The 18,401-nt window shown below is 54.4% G+C and overlaps 1 protein-coding gene across 4 annotated transcripts in view; it reads right to left on the bottom strand.

Annotated features, from left to right (window-relative positions):
• LAMA5 (laminin subunit alpha 5) overlaps window positions 1–18,401 on the bottom strand; it is a 91,236-nt gene that overhangs the window by 47,995 nt on the left and 24,840 nt on the right. For all 4 annotated transcript variants that reach the window (XM_080558032.1, XM_080558033.1, XM_080558034.1 and 1 more), the window contains exons 3-4: window positions 4,168–4,285; window positions 432–550 (exon numbers count right to left, since the gene is read on the bottom strand). In XM_080558032.1, the coding sequence (XP_080414158.1) occupies window positions 432–550; window positions 4,168–4,285 (237 nt within the window). The remainder of the gene's footprint in view (window positions 1–431; window positions 551–4,167; window positions 4,286–18,401) is intronic.

Raw genomic sequence — 18,401 nt, 5'->3', positions numbered from 1 at the left:
TATTCATGGGTTATGCACACTTTGCTGCCACTCCTCTGGGTAGCTGGGCTGTGGGCAGGAGCAGGGGAAGGGCTGAAGAGCTCCTAGGACTCACGCCCTGAGCACAACTGCAACCGGAGGCAGTCAGGTCCCTCCGGACTGCTGCACCCCATGGCTATTTTTCCATGTAAATAGAGGCACAAAAGGAAACAGTCAACAGGAACACTGCTTCATCAGCCTGGTGGCACAGCCACAACCCAATGTCCTCTGTGTTCTACCAGGGTTTGTACGCTGGGAGGACAGAGGACTTTCTTCATCCATACAAGGAAGAATTGCCCAACGTCTCCTACGAGACTCTTCCATCTATTTCAGTGGCCAGTCACCTCACCAGCATTTTTTACAGCCACAGAAACCCTGGGAGCCCCAGGGGATGGACATGTGCAATGGCTCACCTCCCCATTTTCTAAAGGCACGATCCGGGAATATTCAGTAGTGCAGATAGCGTGGTCGTCCTTGGTGATACGATCCACGGTGTGCAGTCCAAACTTCTCAATGCAGTCCCTCTTGGAAGCTGTATCAACCAGAGATGAAGGCAGTAAGGGGAAAGGAACAATTCAAAGCGCTGTACTGATTTCTCCGCACTGGCCAACAGGAGAGAAGGGTCTATGCTCTTTGTTAAGCACTTACTGGGTAAAGATTGCTTTGCATCAACTCTCTTGTTGCTAACACACTTGTGCTCCACTGCTGAGAAAGCAGGGAGTCACTGTGAGAGTAACAGGCACCATCAGAAATTCCTCCAAATCACCTCGGTGCAGTGAATTAACTCACAGATGGAAGGTAGGAAATGGACATTGCACCGACTGCGACCACCTACAAAAAACTTGCCCTGTAATTTTGGCATTAAGCTCACAGTTTGAGCTCTAACCCTAGTCTGAATTTGTTGTCTTCATTTGCTGATGGGGAATTTGCTACACTGCTTCTGCTGAACTGAAGGGCTGTTTGCTGCTAGAGCTCTGCACCTGATTCACCAAGTCTACAAAACAGAAATGCTGAAGCTGCTGAGAACTGCCCCCGGGGGACAGCAACCCAGGGCTCCTGCCACTACGTGGCAATGCATGGCTGGCTAAAGCCAGGGACAGGCACCACTGGGCAGTCTGCTGGCCCTGCAACCTGCTCTGGGGACCCTGCTGGGCTCCCGGGAGCTGGACGTGATGCTGCATGCCACGAGGCTGCATGCCACGAGTCTCCGTCCAGCTGCAGGGACGCCCTGGCTTCCCCGCACAGCCATTCCTGCAAGCCCCGCACCTTGCAGAGCCCGCAAACCCACTGCGACCGTGCTGGGGCAGTGAAGGACCTGATTCTGCAGGGTGGGGAGCCCCATGGGGCTGCTCTCCCAGGGAAGAGCCTGGGTGCTGCTCCTTCCCACCTCCATTCCACCCGTGCCAGGAGCGCTCAGCACCGCCTGCCGAAGCGCACGTCGCTGCAGCGCTCGGACGCCGTCTCCACGGGGAGGAGAGGGAATACGAGGCAGCCAACACGACCTGCCAGCGCTGCTGGCAGCTCACGCGGGGAGCTGATGAGAAACACCAGCCTAATCCATGGGAGTAACCCTCCCAAATCTGCTGCAACGTGCCTCCAGCTGGCATGCCCCCTGCCCCGCGTGCTGCACTGCTGGGTGAAGGCAGCAGGAGGTGTGGGATCGGTGAGCACAGGCGGCTTCAGCCTGCCCTTCGCCTCATGGCCACCTACGCCTGGTCTCCAGCCACGTGGTCCTGCTCCGTTAAACGCTGCTGTGGAAATGGCAGGAGCTGAGCTGCATCCCCAGGAAGACGGTGTGGAAGTATTTTAGCTCTGGTGTCTCGCTCCCGAGCTTTGCTTCACCAGGTGCTTCTGTAAAGGCAGCTTATCCTGAAGCCTCAGGCGAGGAACCTGTCACTGCTGGCGTGCGGTGATTGATCTCCAGAGCACTGCCACGGCTGAGCACGGAGACAGGACGCTCAGCAAGAGCGGCTCCTCAGGAAAAACAAAAATCTTTTCCAGCTAGCTCAAATCTCCATGGCTGCGTGAGGCAGCAGCCGGGCACTCTGGCTCTGTCACCGGCTGTACTGATGCCCTTGGGCAGGACTTTCTGTCTCCGAGCTGAGACAGTTTTAGTCAACCCATGTTTTAAGGAAAGAGCAGCCTGGGGAAGGTCAGCCCTGGGTGGAGATGACGACAGCCTGGCTCTGTGCTTTGTCTGCCCTCCCCTCCACGGTGGCACTGCCCAGCAAAGCGCGACGAAAGGGGCTGGCCCTGCCCGGCGGGCTGAGCTGGGGCAGGCAAGGCTCCGCAGCCCCCACGGCCAGCTGGGACCGGGCGTCTTTCATGTCCCGTCCCCATTTGAAACGCTGCGTGGGGAACCCTTCATGTGGATAAACACCACCACGAAGCTCATCCGGCTGCTCCCACTTCTTTGGTGGCCAAGGAACGCGCGGCGCCTCCCCGCCACGAAGCACGGAGGATCCGCGTTGCCATGCTCCCTCCGGCCCCGCTCCCCCAGACCCCATCAGCTGCTGCCCTAACAGATGCTTTCCACAATGTCATTTCTGCCCTCCTCCTGCAGAGCTGAGCCCAAAAGCACTTCAATGCCCTGCCCGGGACAGCCTGGGGAAGCGAACGCCTCCCACCAGGGACGGTGTCACCCCCGGCAAGGCTGGCTGGCGTCTCTGGAGAGCGCTTACAGCCCTGCCAGCTGCTTTTAACCACCCTAGCGAACCGCACAGTGTTTTTGTTAGACCACCTACAGAATTCCCCAAGCCAAAAATAAACCTCCGCAAAGGACTTGTCGTGCTAGCGCACCCGGCACGTTTCGGACCAGCAACCTCTTTATTTCCACGGGAATTTTCCACTGGGCTGTGTCGTTACATCTCGCTTCTTCTCAAGGGGGGGGGTGGCGTGGACAGGGCTTGATGTTGCAGGAGGGAAGAGAGCTCCAGATGCTGCAGCGTTGCCACTACAAGCGGGGACAAGTATGTAGGGCAAGAGCTCTGCCCCAGACCATACAATAACAGAACTGTAATGGGCCCCAAGAGAGGCACTGCAGCTGGAAGGGAAATTCTCCTTACAGAAGAAAAAAAAAAAAACAAAACAAGCAACTTGACAGCAGCGACTCCCCCCTAGCACACAGCAGAGGGGAAAATCTGAGTGCTGGAGGGGAGCTGCCATACTAAGGCAACGCAGCACACAAAACGCCTGCAGCTCTTTCCTGCACAAGAAAAGGCCAGCAGAGCTAAAGCACGGGCTGACAGGTAACTCAGAAATATGAGCCCTGAGGGGCGGCCCAGGGCAAGGCCTCTGAGTGCTCCGAGGTCCCTCCGTGACAGGTTTTAAGCTCTGGTCGTAGATCTTAACTCTCATCTTCTCCCAATTACTGCTGCTGCTGCTTCGGGGCGGGGGACGGTGGTTAACGCGTTCCTCAGATCTGGCTACCCCATAGACCCCATGGGACAAATTGCCAGAGAACCAGCTGCTCCTAAAGAGATCAGGTTTTAATCAGAGAACTCGGGAGGAGGGAATTCAAACGCACAGACGGGATTTCTGGAGCCTCCTTGTCCAAGTGCCTCCTCTGATCCCACCCGGCCAGCAGCAGGACAGCGGCTCCCCACCCTGCCCAGGCTGGATCCCCTCTCCGGTAACCAGTAAGGGGAAGGGGGCTGCTTTCTGCCCCCAGACTTTTGGGTTCCTTTAGCCACCTGGAAGTGAGCTGCAGGTTTGTTTCTGGAGAGCTGAAATATGCTACTCTGCGCACGGTAAAGGGCAGACAGACAGAGAGAGAAGATGGTAAGAAATCTGAGGTTCCACAGCTAGACCAGCAATGCCCAACCACTGACACTGGTGCCAGCTTTGCCATCCACAGAGATCTGGGTGAGCACCAGCGGCAATACCTTAAAAAATACATTTAGCCCCACAGAGCAAAACAGTTCTCCTGCCCTGAGGAGCACCACAACCTCACCCAGCCGCTACGATCTGAAACTCAACTCTTGCAGCCTTATTGGGCCGGAGACATGTACCACATCACGGCAGTGACACAGAAACAGCTCCAAACCAGCCCAGTGTTTGCACAAAGAGCAAGCCCAAAGAGCCTTTCTTCCTTTCGGCCTCACTACCTGGCACTATGCTGCAGCTCTCTCCTAACGCTGCCATACTTACAGGCAAAATACTGCCAGGGCTCGTAGGTAAGGCCGAAGTCAGTAGATCGCTCCAGCACCCAGAGGTCAGGACGAGGAGAATTTGCAAATTTGATCAGGACATATGCCACGTGGAAGAGCTGAAAGAGAGGAGCACAGAGTTAGTTGGCTGCTCAAAGCTTCGTGAAAACCAGGGGGAGCTTGGGGGCTCCCAGCTGAATAAAGTAAAGGAGCTGCCGCTCTGCAGAGCCTGCTGCTCACAGGCAGCTCGTGGAGCAAAATCCCCCGTATCTAAAAGGATGGTGATACGATGCGGCTGCTGGGGAGAGACAGATTACGGAGCTCAGCTCCCACGAGTCCAAATGCAAACAAAACTCAGACTTTGTGGCTACAGGCCCCGCTCGGGAGGCTGTGCTGGGCGGCTCCTCAGACTTAGCCTCGACCGAGCAGGTGGCACCAGAAACCTGTGGCCACGTCCTGCCCAGGGAACTCGTGCTGGCCTGACCCCACCAACAAGCTCTGCAAGGTGATCACAAAAAGCTGCTAAGTGCTACAAAGCCTCAGGCTGCCCTTGGGGTACCAAGCGACACCCCGAACCGTTAACATCTGCCCGGAGCCCGGAACACCCCGTGTGCACCTTGCACGTAATACCACAAAATTAAATTATTATTTTTTTAAGGCTCTACGCTTGACAGCTCTGCTGCACCCACGCAACCTACATTTTGAAGTTGGTTGCAAAAAAGCCCCATAATTGCTCCTCTCCCCCAGGCGCCACAGGTACAGGAGGGCAGGAGACCCACTTGGCTCCAGCACAGCTCCACCGCCGGGCTGCTCCCATTCGTCTGGACACCGACGTGTGTGCATGTACCCTTGCCAAGAATAAAATAAACGTACTCTTTAAAGAGCTAAAATGTCAGCGCTAGAGAAAAACAAAAGCCCCAGCAGAACTTCCCTTCCCCGGCTGGCACGGGCTTGCTCCAAGAATCCCCGCTCCATCATCCTGTCACAAAGTGATATTTAAAGGCAAATAAAGTTCTCTTATCAGAGAAAATTCCTAACATCAAAACCAACCCAACAGGGAGTTCGGTGCTCGAAAAGCAGAGATTTACGGCGCAGTAGTCCCTCCTCCTACAAGGCTGGTACTGTATGAGCATATATCCCCCAAGGATTACCCGGGACACGTCTGCAGGGAAGGAGAAGGATGGCTGCCTGCCTGCCTCAGCGCAGGGGCACCAGAAAGCCGCCTGCACCTCGGCCCTGCCCCAGCCGCACACGTCGCGGAGTCAGAGGGCGAGTATTAATCGTAACAGGCCCCCAGAACAGCCCTGCCGGTAACTAGGCTTTTTAAGGGGAAGGAACGAGGCAGGGAAGAGGCATTTAAAGCTACCAAGTCACCCATGAAGCACACGCCTTGCTACAGCCACGCAGACGAGCGGGTCCGAGCGCTGTCGGGGCCCGGAGCGAGGGGACGGCGCAGCCCTGCAGGCTGGCCCCGGCTCTGTCTCGACATCAGCGGGATGAGCGGGCGAAAGCTTCCTCAGGTTCCTGCCAGACACTGCTCTGACACCAGGACAGCCTCTGCTCCGCTCCCCAGGGGTTGCTGCCGGCACCCACCCTCACACCTGGCTGTGGGCGAGGGGTGCCCGAGGGGGACGCTCGGGGACTGAACTCGGTCCTGGAGCACGGCGGGGGTGTCGCAGGTCGGAGGCTGATCTCCGGCTGCAAAGGGGCAGGAGCGTGGGATTTGTGAGGACCGGTGCAAGCCAGAGCAAAGAAATCAAAACCCAGCGCAGCTCCCGGCTGCCAAAAGCCTTGTGAGCCCAAGCAAGGGGAAAAAGACATTTCAAGCTGCTGGAACCCGAAGGAAACCAGACCTAAACGCTGCCTCGTATTCCCCTCTGCTGCCTGCATGTTATCAAGGCACAGGAGACAAAGCTTTTTGGAAGGAGCGGCATTTTCTGCCCCCTTACCCTCCCAGCAGAGCTGTTATTTGTTAGTGAAAGAGGCTTCAGCTCGGGATTTTTTTTTTCCTGCTTTCTCTGCAGGCCCTGTTCCCACAGGTTCACATCCGCCCCTTGGCACGGGAGCAGGGCTGAGCACCAGCCGGTGCAGTTACACCTTCCCTCCGCCAGAAATCCTCCTCCAGCTTTATTCTCCAGGGAATAAACCGCTGCTCCTGCTGGAAGCTGGCACAGCCTTCAACTGGACAAAATCCACTGCGGCTCCAGTGTACCTGCAGGTGTTCTGGCCTCAGGCACTGGGAGAGCTGGGAGGCACTGGGAGAGCTGGGAGGCACCGGGAACCGCCCGTGGCTCAGAGCAGGCGGTGCGAAAGGGCTAACCCGCCTTTACAAAGCAAAACACAAAACAAAGCACTGACAAAACAAGGCAGTATTGCAAAAGCAAGCAGAACAGCGTCCTGTTGTCCTGCAGGACTGGGGTTACGTGTCCGAACTGCTCAGGTCCTAACTCCATCAGGTCCCCGGGGTCTGCCTGACGAGCTACCGGACCTCTGCGCCTGCGGCAGATGCCTGATGCACGTGCTCCGTGCCTCTGGAAATAGTCTTGACGTTCTCTGTTCCTTACTTTCCTCCACAAACTGGTGGTTACACTCAACGCGAAGGGGCAATCTTTTCATATTCGTAGCATCTACCTCGAACAGAGGTCTGAAACCTCCGAAACCTCCGAAGAATCACATCAGCAGCACCCAGTGGGAGGACGACTGCCAAGTAAGACAAGACCAACCCCAGTGTCAGGAACGTTTGTTTCTCAGCCACTGAATGTGATGACTGATTTTGCAGTACCCAGCCTGAAGTGACAGAAACCACCCGATAGTTAAAGAAGCCACAGTGTAAAATTCCTTCAGCTGCCTTTAATGCACCGTACTGAAAACCACCGGTCAGGTCTGAAACACACACTCGGCGCATCCCTCAGCCCAGAGGAAATATCCCTTTCACAGAAGCACCGCGGAGTTTTACTCGCAGCACTTCTAAATTGCTGGGAGATCCACGAAGGCAAGATGCTTTCCAACAGCACACTTTTTTTTTTGGCACTTCCAAAGAGCAGCATTCATGTTTCTGTTCTCACACTTAGGGGGAAATGCTTTCAATGAACGGCAGCAACCCCAAACACGAAATTAGAAACATGAGGCACAGCCCTATCCTCTCCATTTATCTTCTTGCAAAGACAGCCAGCTCCGAGTTTATAGTCTGTAAATTCCACAGGGTTTCTGTGGGGTCCTTCTTGCTTTCCAGTTCGATGCTGGAAAGAAATGTCCCTAACTAAACATCCTTGAGTCCGAACTCCTCGCATCCCTCTGGCTCTCAGAAGTCCTCTGAGTCACGATGCAGCCACACCAGTGCCTGGTGAAAGGCATTTTCTGTGCAAACACTGAAACTCGACTCAAAGCCAAGCCTGGGGCTCAGTGCTCTGTAACGGGAAACCAAGAGCCAAAAGAAGGCCTCGTGCTGCCGGCTGCGCGCTCTGGCACAAGCGGTCCTGGGAGCAGGAGCGGCAGGGTCGGGGAACAAGGCGGCTCACGGCCCAGAGGAGCCCTCTGGAGCTGCAAGGAGATGTCGCTGGTGTCAGCGCGCTGCAAGTGGCTGCAGATGTGGGTCTGTGCACGTCCACACGCCCACAGCCACGCTGGGCACTGAGAAACGCACCGGGGAGCAGCAGGGCTCAATATCCACGACCAGGACCAGCACGCTAACTTATCTTTCACTGCAGCATTTTGCAAGAAAGAGCCAGAACCTCTGCATCCTCGCTGGTTCAGCCACAGCTCAGCCAAAGCCCAGCTCAGGTACTTCTACCCCACTCCTGCTCGCAGAGCCAAACCCCATTCCCTGCTCCATGCCCCAGACCGGCGTGAACACTACTGCGCGATGCTAGGCTGAACTTCCTTCCAGCTGGGACTGCAATTTTGGGACACAAAGCAGGCAGCCAGCATCTCACACCCTCTTCTTTCCAGTTCTTACGGGCTAGGCCCATCTCTAGTCGGAGCACAGAAAACATTCAGGAGTCTGTGACCGCAGTGAACCGCCCCCTGGAACGGGACCCGCATCCTGGTATTCAGAGGGATTTCTCGTCAAATCTGCTGAGTCCCCTGCCTCTCCATCCAACACCCTTATCTCGCAGTATATGACAGCCTGCCGGAAAAAATAAAGGCAGATCGCTTGCTCCAAGTGCATGCGCTGAGAAAACTCACAAAGCTACAAAGATGGAGCAGTAACTCCAAAAATAGAGCTGGCAAAAAAGCCAGACTTTTCATTCCGTGTTTAGTTCCAGTACAGTTCTGCCCCACCAATATTGCAAGAGCAATGGTTGTTTTTTTTTCCAGAGCTTTTATTTAGCTCCTATTATCAGGCGGATGAATAAAAACCTCTATGCTCCCAGACTCTTAGGCAATTTCTTTTCCCTTCTCCATAGGGGAGGGAGGTGCAAACCAGCTCTGATGCACGCACTTGCCTCCAGGCAAGCAGATCTCAGGCTCTCACCGTCTCTGAAAAACCACCGGGTACAACTCAACCCCCCCTTCATTTCACACAGTGAATCTTCAGCCAGGACACTCTGACAGGGGTATTTCATAGTGACATCTCCCTGCCAGCAGTGGTTTTGGAGCCAGTTTCTCCAGGGACCATCACTCGCAGCTGCCCCAGCGCCTGGAAGGACGGAGCCAGTCCCGGAGCCAGCAGGGGAAGATGGAGGTGAGGGCAGTTCCTCCATCTCCCCCCCACTCTTCCCTCTGCCTATCTGGGCACTGGGCAGCTTTGTCGAGCACCAAAATGCCACGGAAATGTAATTCTGATTACTGCCCATTGCGACAGTGCCAAGACTTTGAAGGATAAAACCGAGGACTGGGAGGCAAGAGAAACCCCGCTGCTCTTGGGGCAGCGCGTCCTCTGCCCGTCCGTTCTCCTGCAGGAGCAGCACACGACGGCGAGCTCTCCCAGCTCCTCGTTCCCTCTCTCAAGGCACCGATCGCAGTTTTCCAGCCCTGGGGGACACACGTGAAAAACAGACAGCAAACTGGGACCAGCCACATCCCAGCCGCATCCCGAGTTTCTTTGGTGAGGTCTCACTTACACTCCTCCAAGGTGCCGCAAGGCCACACAGCAACATCTAATAAACAAACTACATCTTCCTTGTATTTTTATTACAACAATCTGTTGTAACACCAGCCGCTACGTGCTGACAAACAGCCAGAGGCCCTTTTTTGGTTCTCAGACAAAAGGCACGAGCAGGCCGTGCTGGCCGGGGACTCGGCGCTGCTCTGCGCCCAGCCCCGCAGCGCGCGGCAGCAGTTTACACAGCGCACGACGCTCTCCTTTTCCGCAGGACAGATTTATTACCTTTGGCACCGGCTTTCAAAAATAGCACCAGGCAGAACCAAAACAATCCGTCTCTTCCTAACCGCCGCTAAATCCCCCGCGGAGCACGCCTGTGGATAGCGTTACCAGCGCGGCCGCGATGCCGCCGGAGGTTTCCTGGAAGTATCGGATGCGGCGGGCGAGCAGGTGCAGCTCGGCAGCGATAAATCCCTCTCTGCGGGGCACACGAGGCCTCAATTCCTCCCAAACCCACTCAGCCCCAGCGCAGAGCAGCCCAGGGGGAGCACATCGCGCCTCGGGCCGCAGCCCCGCAGTCCCTGCAGACAAGGATGTGGAAGGTGAGGAAGCCCCGGAAAGCCAGAGAGCTTCTGACTTGCCCTTGAATTTCTCCAGGTCAACAACCTGCCCCTTTTAGATCTTCTGCCTGTAATCATTTATTGTCATTGAAGCAATGGATTTACTCATTAACTGCCTGGCTGACTCGTGCTGAGCTTCAGCTGTCCTGGAGCAGCTTTATTTCCTCCTAGCCCAGCCTTCAGAACCCTTCATTAAAATATCTCAGTATTTAGCTGCTGGGAGGTACGTGCCCACATTTAATCACACGAGAACAATTTCAGCCCTTCTAGGCAGCAAAAACAGCGCTTCCTCTCCAAGCAGGCATAGCTTTTTATATGACTTACATTAAATAAAATACTGAAGTCCCCAATACCAAAGAAACCCACCACAAAAAGGCACAAAAGTTGGCGTTTGAAAGATGGGAGCCAGAGCCCGGTGCGGAGCTGAGATATGCAGAGGGGAGGACGGAGACAGAAAGCTGGGGCTGTTCTGACGTGGCTGGGGGAAGAGGTGAGCGCTGAGACTTGGGGGAAAGGAAAGGGACTGAGCTCTGCACTAAGCCATTTTCAAGTTTTTCTCTTAAAATTCAACAGTTTGAGAGAGATCAAAGAAAACACTCTCCTGTTCTCCACGAGCTGGGAACCACAAACCAGCATGAAACCTGCTCCGTGTCATAAAGCAGCAGCGACCCAACGTTTTACGACGGTATTTTCTGAACAGTGCCTGTTCAGGCCCTTTCTAAGCGGCTTGGCTTTTGTGAACAGCTGATGGACTGCTTTCCACAAAGGATTTTTTCTTTAAATGCCGCTTCTGAGAAGGATTTGGCTTGTTCGCCGATCTCACACACAGCTCTGCTTTATCTTCGCAGCATCCTCCTGGGCGAGCTGTCCCTCCCTGGCCAGCGCCGTGAACGCCTCCTGCCAAAAATCCTTGGGGGACCAGATCCGCGGCATCTGGCACGAACCCGGACAGAGCGGTGCCACTGCAAAACCTGCGCAGAGCTGGACTGAAGATTCACATAGGCAAGATTTAGCAATACCTACTGACAGGGCAGCAGCAAGAGCCTGGTAAGCAGGGTTCTGCCGGCTGGCACGAAGGAGGACAGAGGCATGGAGGAGCCTGGGCAGGGCACAGGGCTTAGGGAGCATCCAGCAAGGTCCTGGGGCTGCAAACAGCAAGTGTGACATGGTTACACGTGGGGGATGCTGATTCATCAGCCTGGGCATGCTTGAACACACACACGTGCTCAGCCCCAGCTCACAAGTGTCCCCTCCAAATTCAGGAGCTGGTTTCTGCGCTAGCCCAGCAGCCACCCCAGTACCATTGAAGCCAGACACGCTCACGGGGAGCGCAGGTAGCTGGAGGCACCACAGCAGAGCAAAATGCGGTCAGGGCAGAAGGGGATGGCTGGAATTCCTCGAGATGATGCTCCAGCCACTTCCAGATAAGGATTCGCCCACCCCAGGCTTTCACTGTGCATTAGGAGATATCGTGCACTCAGCTGAGACGCCCTTTGCACTTTCTATGGTGGTGGGAGAGGTGTAAAGTGTCTGCTTAGAGACAAGACTTAAATATTTGTCTTTTAGCCCAAACTTGAACTAGCACACCCCCAGGAAGGGCTAAGAGGCCTTTTCTGCCACCACAGAGCAGATGTCCTTAGGTACCCCGCACAGGGGGATGGATGCTGGCCCCCAAGGCCAGCTCAGCCCTGGAGCAGGCTGGGGCACCCCATGGGACACAGAGAGGAGCGGGTACCCCCACGACAAGGACTCAAACCCTCCCAGTTGCTTTAATCCTCTTGCAAACACCAGTGCAAGCCCAGCACCATGGTGGCAGTAAAGGTGCCCTTAACACTTCCTAATCCTTCAGCGATAAGACAGATAAGACGCAGTGACCATATTCAGGATTTCAGATTCTCAGACTATTTACCTTGAGGTGTCAACTCTCTTTGACTGTTAAATGCTTCCAGGAAGCTTCTGGGAATGTTTTTTTTGGGAGCCAGGTGTTCTGGGAGAACACCTGCACTGTAAGCAGCTGGCAGGATTAGTGGCAACTCCCACTGGGCTCTTCCAAAGGGCTGCGCTGCTCCCAGTAAGGCATGGCCTTACTTGGAAAGAGGGGTAAGGAAAAAGGGACTCAGACAAGAAAAAGGGAAAACGAACGTCAGCCTCTGGGCTCACGGAGGCACGAGGCACACCGACAGGCAGGCAGGCTCCGAGGGCGCCAGCTGCAAAATTGCGTGTGCTCGTGCAGAGCTGCCTGATGTGCACGAGTGAAGAAGGTGAAGTGCTCGCCAGCAGCTCCATGCAGCTAGGTGGGCAACGATGCCCCCAAAAGACCCGGTATTACAGAGGAATTTAACTGGAAGTCACTCAAATCCAGACAGCTGACCCCAAGCCAGCCACCTACACAGAGATGGCTTTGAGGACACACACAAAAAAAAATGTTCTTGGGGCTGATTTTTCAAAGGCTCTTTGTACATTGCCTTAATTCTGCTCCCTGGATCTAACAGAAGCGTGCCACTGATTTTAGCAAAAAGAAAACTATGCTAGCAGAGTCTACGCACCCAAAAATATACGGAAAAATTAGCTTTTCTATAAATAGAGGACTCAGGGAGTTCCTGCTTGCTAATACTAACGGGAGTGCTTGCATCCTAAATCTGAAATCGCTCAGAAAGCATGACTTGGGGGATGCGATATGATAGCAGTTATTTGAGGCAGCGAGACGCAGCTCTCTTCAGGGAGCTGTCAGTTCTCACGTAGGGAGAGTCTTTTTTTGGTAACTCCGCAAGAACTGTTCTCTCTCTTTGCTCTGTTATTCTTAGAAGGCTTTTTGTATGGATTTCGGCATGTTTCTAAAATAGCATCTTGCACGTTTAATTACCGAACGCATTCAGGACGTTCATTTTGCATAATATGAAGCAGTAAATAAATGAAATGAAGCAGTAAATAAATGAAAAAGATAAACTATGAAATGAGATCTCCGAGGGAAAGTTTTTTAGAGCTATTGCTTCAAAATGGTTATTAATAGACAACCAGCCGTCTCCTTCTTTTCCATGTCATGACAACAGCTGGAAGCCAAAACCAATTCATAACCAAAGCGAAGAGCAGCAGTGGAGGACCCAGCGGGCAGATGCGGTTCTATCTGTGCCCCACAGGCCTCAGAGATTTACTAATGGGAAAGAACTGACGCAGTTTTTAATGCTAGATACACTTCAAGAGCTAACAGAAAAACCATCTTCAGTTGTGTCGCCCAACCACGGCACGTTTTAGACAATGAGCCGTCCCCGACCTGCAAGGCTGCGGCCAGGCTCCGTGCCCAGGATGAAGCGCTCGGAGCCTCGCAGCGAGCCCCAGCACGGCGCTGCTCTGCAAATAAGCCTTGCGAGCCCACCTGATGATTCTCCAGGGCTCTCACCTACACGGATGACCTCCCTCAGGAGCGGTTCACCCCACTGCCACCTTCGCTCAGGGAACAATCTTGCGCCAATACATCAGGAACATCAACCGGTTCATTTATGAAGGAAGACTTGACCAACAGACAGCGCGCACGTATGAAGGAGGGAATGGCACGGTGTGTGCCCCCACCTCTCCCAGCACGGTTACAAAACCACCCATCCACTGCTCCTTGTGTTACAGGAGCTGGTCAGGGGCTTGTTCCCAATGGGATCCTGCTTGTGCTCCCTGTGGGACACGCAAATACGGCAGGAGCTGCACAGAGGTTGTTCAGCAGCAAGCAGAGGCTGAAGCCAGACCTACACCCACCCCCTCTGCGGCGATGACGGCGAAGTTCAGCGACAGCATCCTCCGACAGCCTTCCCCGAGCTCAAGGCCCATCTGGCCCCGGCACAGCTGACGGAGAAGGAGTCTTGGCGCAAACAGCCATGGGACGTGGACTGAGACAAACCAGGCATTTCTGCTGCATTTTTCAAAGGGTTGTGGAGGAGGGAGAAGGTCTAATTTTAATGAAAACCATGTCCTCCTTTTCTTCCCCAGTGACCGACCATCTCTGCGCAGCAAGCACTAGCACGGCCTGGAGGAGAGCCCGGCCCAAGTCCCATCTCCTGCCGCACTGACCGGGGCTGTGGGCACAGGGTGGGACCTCTCGGGGCATCCATTCCTTGGACAGAGAAGAACGGGCTTCAAGTCAAGAGCCCTGTTACTTTTAACAACTGCCTGGTACCTCCTGTTTACTAATATGCAGTCTAACAGGGTAGAAACTCTGACCTTGAGCACGAGGAAAAGAAAGAATCCCATTAAAAGACCGTGTTCATCTCTCTTCCAGCCCAGGACAACATCCCCGTGAGAGGATTTCACCAAGAGGGTGTCAGATTGGGAGCAGCACCAAGCTCTTTCCCATCTCCTCTGACTGTAATTTAACAGCTCTCGGTTAATTTGGTTAACGGTTCACCCAGCTGCATGCATGCCGAGATGCAGACAACGAAGCGTCCACAGTCACGGATTATTCTGCTGTTAAAACGTACGGAAGGAATCCGTGACTTTGGCAGCAGCCGCGACAAAAGCCCTGTCATGAAACGCGGCACATTGCAGACCCAGGTGTATGGGCACAGCTGTGGGACAGCGTGGGTCCAAGATCCCCCGCAGCAGAGCCCCAAGCCCCTGGTGAGGTTACGTCCTCCCTCCGGGCGCTGCCCATGTGAGGCCTGGCCGGGAGGAGGCCATGGGACAGCAGAGGGGCTCTTCCACACGATTCCTCTCATTTCTGTTCTTCCAAGCCACCGCCAGTTTGGGGCACGCGTGACAGCTCATACGATGCAAAGTGTTACAAAGAAAAGTCCTTACAAAGACAAGTCAAAGCGAGGCCTCAGCGGATCTGCGAGCGGGGCGGCCTCCCCCGGGCCAAAAGGCTCCCACACAACCCAGGAGGAATTTCGGCTCGCGCTGGGCCAAAATTCCTCAACTTCCTCCCAGCAGCAAACAGCTCCTCGCTAAGCAATCTGGTGTGACCTTTCGTGCTGCTTCATTTCTTCTGCTCCACAGTCAGAAACCAGCGCAGCGCGGCCTCCTGGTTTTGCCCATTTTCCGTACGGAAACGGTGTGGGCGCCTGAAGATCAGCTTGGGAGCGCTGCAATAAACCACAGTGCTGGGATAACACGGGGCACCTTCATCGCACTGCTCGTCCCCAAGCTCTGTGAACACTGTTCGTGGTTAAATGGCACAAGAATAGGTGGGGCGCCTGACAAGGAGGAGCCCTATGACTCAGGGCAGGTGTAAGAGGAAATCCTTTAAATTGACTAAGATTTAAAAAAATATATATATTTTTAAAGCAAAATAATACTGATGATGTCATACAGCTGTGAACACGACGGCCTCGTGTCTAATAGCACGGTGCTCCGAGCCACACCAAAAGCTGCCTCGGGCACATCGCGCCCAGCTGCCTTGAACTTCCAGTGCTGGCTCACCCCCACTCCCTGCACAGCGTTATCTCTGCTCGCAGGATTTACTCCAGCCTTTTCTTTTCTTATCACCAGCTCCTTCCTGCCCAGCTTCAGGAACATTTAACATCACAGGAAAGCGCGAGCTAAAAATATATATTTATATATATATATATTTATACACACATGCACACCAGTCCAAACTCCTTGACAACCTGACTATTCAGCAACAGTGGCAGAGGCAGGATGGGGTTTACAGAAGAGGAGAAGCAGTCTCCTCTGGCCAGTAGGGATGGGATAACTGCAAAATTCCTCCAGTGCCTTGAGTGTATCACGGTGAAGCGTTGCTGTGAACTCAGCCCGAACCAGCCAGACCTACCTGCGGCCCACCGTTAATCTCACACAAGCAGCAGCACTGGGTTTGCAGGAGGGGGAGAAGAGAAAAGGCAAACGTCTCAGCCACGTTTGTGCCAGGACCATAAAACATGGGCTGCCTACTTTGGGGCACGGTGGACTAGTTAAGCAGCCTCTCTGCTATCCATGTTGAAACCCTTTTAAAACAACAACTGCCAAACAGTTGATTCCTGTGGTTATATTTTTGAAGACACACCGTAAAACCGTTTCCCGTGAGCTGGAGAAACCAACCTTCTGTCTGGCCAAGGAGACCATGTCCTAGAGAAGATCTTTGCTAGGAACAACATCTGTTCGTGACTGCTGGGAGAAATCTCCACAGCCCTCAGCGGATCCAGGCAAGACGGAGCCCAGGCCTGTCCCTCAGCACGACCCCAGAGGGTCATAGACCTAAGAAGTGCTTGGGCACCTCCAGGATGCTCACGTGTCTGCCACGCACAAGAGCGGGGGGTCTGGCTGGGGACCCCAAAAGGCACTGAGCTGTCCTAATCAGCAACATGCCAGGACAACTAGCCCCGCAGCTCCCCTCCTCTGTCAGGTCCAAAATAAAAATGAAAACAAAAACTAAACTCGGAAATATAAATATATATATATGTAAAGAAAATAAGTAAGTAAACAAACTCAGCCCCAAGCTCCCTGGTCCCAGCACTTCCCCCACGGGCCGGGCCTCCTGAGTCACAGCCGCAATCCGAGGCCAGGCTCCCGCTGTGGGATTTTTGCTCAACCCCCTGTCTGCAGGAAGAGCGCGGTTACGACACCAGAGGCACCATGAGAGACAAACGCAATCTCCTGAGATAAGGCTCGTCTGTGGTGAAAGGAAACTGCCTGCTTTGTTCCCAGCCAGAGCTCCTCTCTAAGCACCTTTCTGCGTGCGCTCCCATCTCCTCCGCTGAGTCTCGGAGCACCGTGGGTCAGCGCCGGGGCCCGTGCGGAGCCCAGGGATAAATAAATCAGGGAGCGGGCTCACAGCCAGCACAGCTGGCGGCAGTGAGGGCTGTGGTTGTCGGTAGCGAGGGCTGTGGTCGTCGGTGAAACAGCCCCCCCCGGACCGAGTTAATTGGGCCCTTTAGACTCGCTTCAGCTTTTGAAAGGAGGCCACTGTCCTCCACCGCTGTTTGCTCGCTGCAGAAGCAAACTCAGCCCCATCCATCACAGCCCGGTGCTAATGAAGGCCAGCGATCAATTAGCAATCCCCGCCGCAGAGGTTTCTGAAGCCCAAATGTGCTGCAGGGTGTTCACCTACTCTGGCTACGCTGCAAGGCTCTCGCAAAGCAGCTTCGAGGTCATCTGGGCCATTCGAGTCTTGTGCTATTTTTAGGGCTCCAAGTTATGGCGGGATATCCGGGAAGACTTCACAGATTTCGTCCAATTCCCACAGAGTTCAAGACCCAACTGCTCACCAACTCATTCTATCCTCAAGGGTTTTTTCTTAGCGTTTGGCTTACGCCCTCCTGCTTTCATTGGTATTTTAATTCTTTGAAAAATATTCTTATTAAGCATCATTTTAAAGGGAAACACATGCTGCCGTCTTTGCGGGCAAAACATTTTAAAGTATTTACCACGTTGGGAATAAAACCCTTGAACATGTGAGAAGCCCTTTCGCAGCCTGCCTCTCCCGTTAGCTTTGGGCTGGGGGTAGTAAGAGAACACAGAGAGGCCAAAAGGATGGAGACGTCGTCGGAGGTTCTCAGGCAGGGGAGAACACGACAGCTGATTTCGGCAATTTGGTGTCAGCAGAGAGAGCAGATACCACACGCACACTTAGGAGCTCGCACCAGCCCACAGCAGCATTCAAGCCCGTCCCCATTCCCACGGGGGTGCCTGCGTGCCCCTCACAGCCCAAACAACGTGCGGGCTTTGCGAGCGCTGCCTGCTCCCAGCTGAGGAACCGGGGCCACACCAGAGACTGGCGGCTCAGGCCACCTTCCCACTCGAGGGACCGTGGCCTCCTTTCCTGTCTGAGAAAGATTTTAGTTGCACTTTCCAGCTCCGCTCTTTCTCTGTCAGTGATCTCATCTCTCACTGGGGGCTTACTCTGATTCATACCCCTTTGAAATTCAATTAGCTCCCGGCAAAATCTTCAGTATTTTTTCCCCTCTCACACCGACGGATCATCCGCAGCATCGGATGAGATGTTGCCTCGTTCTGCTCCAGGGGCTCATTCAGGGATGCGTCCCGATTACACGGCTTTCAGCCAAGCTGATCTAGATAAGGGGTTGCTGCTAACCATCGATGACAGCCCTCTCTCTCCATCTTTCCCTACCTTTCCAAAAAAGATGCTTTCTTTTCTTTCCGAGAAGACCTAGACGCTGCCATCAGTCCCCAACGTCACCACAGGGTCTGCCGGGGGAGCCCGGCCAGAGGCAGCCACCACAGACAGCAACTCCTGCAGCTGCCCAAATTCATCTCCTCGAACTCCTGGCACCTTCTTGACCAAAGAGGGAAAGCACGTGCCAAACTTCAGAGACTTATTTACCCAAGGCTAGGAGGAACAAGTGGAAGGCTTTGTCCTGGGACCCTCCTGTTAGTGGAAGTGCCCTGGTCACGCTGGCCTGGCCAAGACCACCAGAAGCACGCAAGCTGGAGCACCCTTGCTCTGAACAAAGCCAACCCTGGCAGAGGCGGCAGCACTCCACAAAACTGGAATTCACCCCTCCTCCTCCTAATCCAAAATAGCCCCATCACCGGCTTGTCGAGATCACTCCAGGACTCGAGTGCTCAGGGGTCAGATGAGGAGAGAGGTGCCGTGGGCTGGAGAGGTGCCGCCAAGGCAGCGACGTGCAG

Source organism: Anser brachyrhynchus, assembly GCF_964034855.1.
Source record: "Anser brachyrhynchus genome assembly, chromosome: 16".
NCBI classification, from domain to species: Eukaryota; Metazoa; Chordata; class Aves; order Anseriformes; family Anatidae; genus Anser; species Anser brachyrhynchus.
Note: the sequence above shows the minus strand (reverse complement) of the source record. Positions and strands in the feature narration are given on the sequence as shown.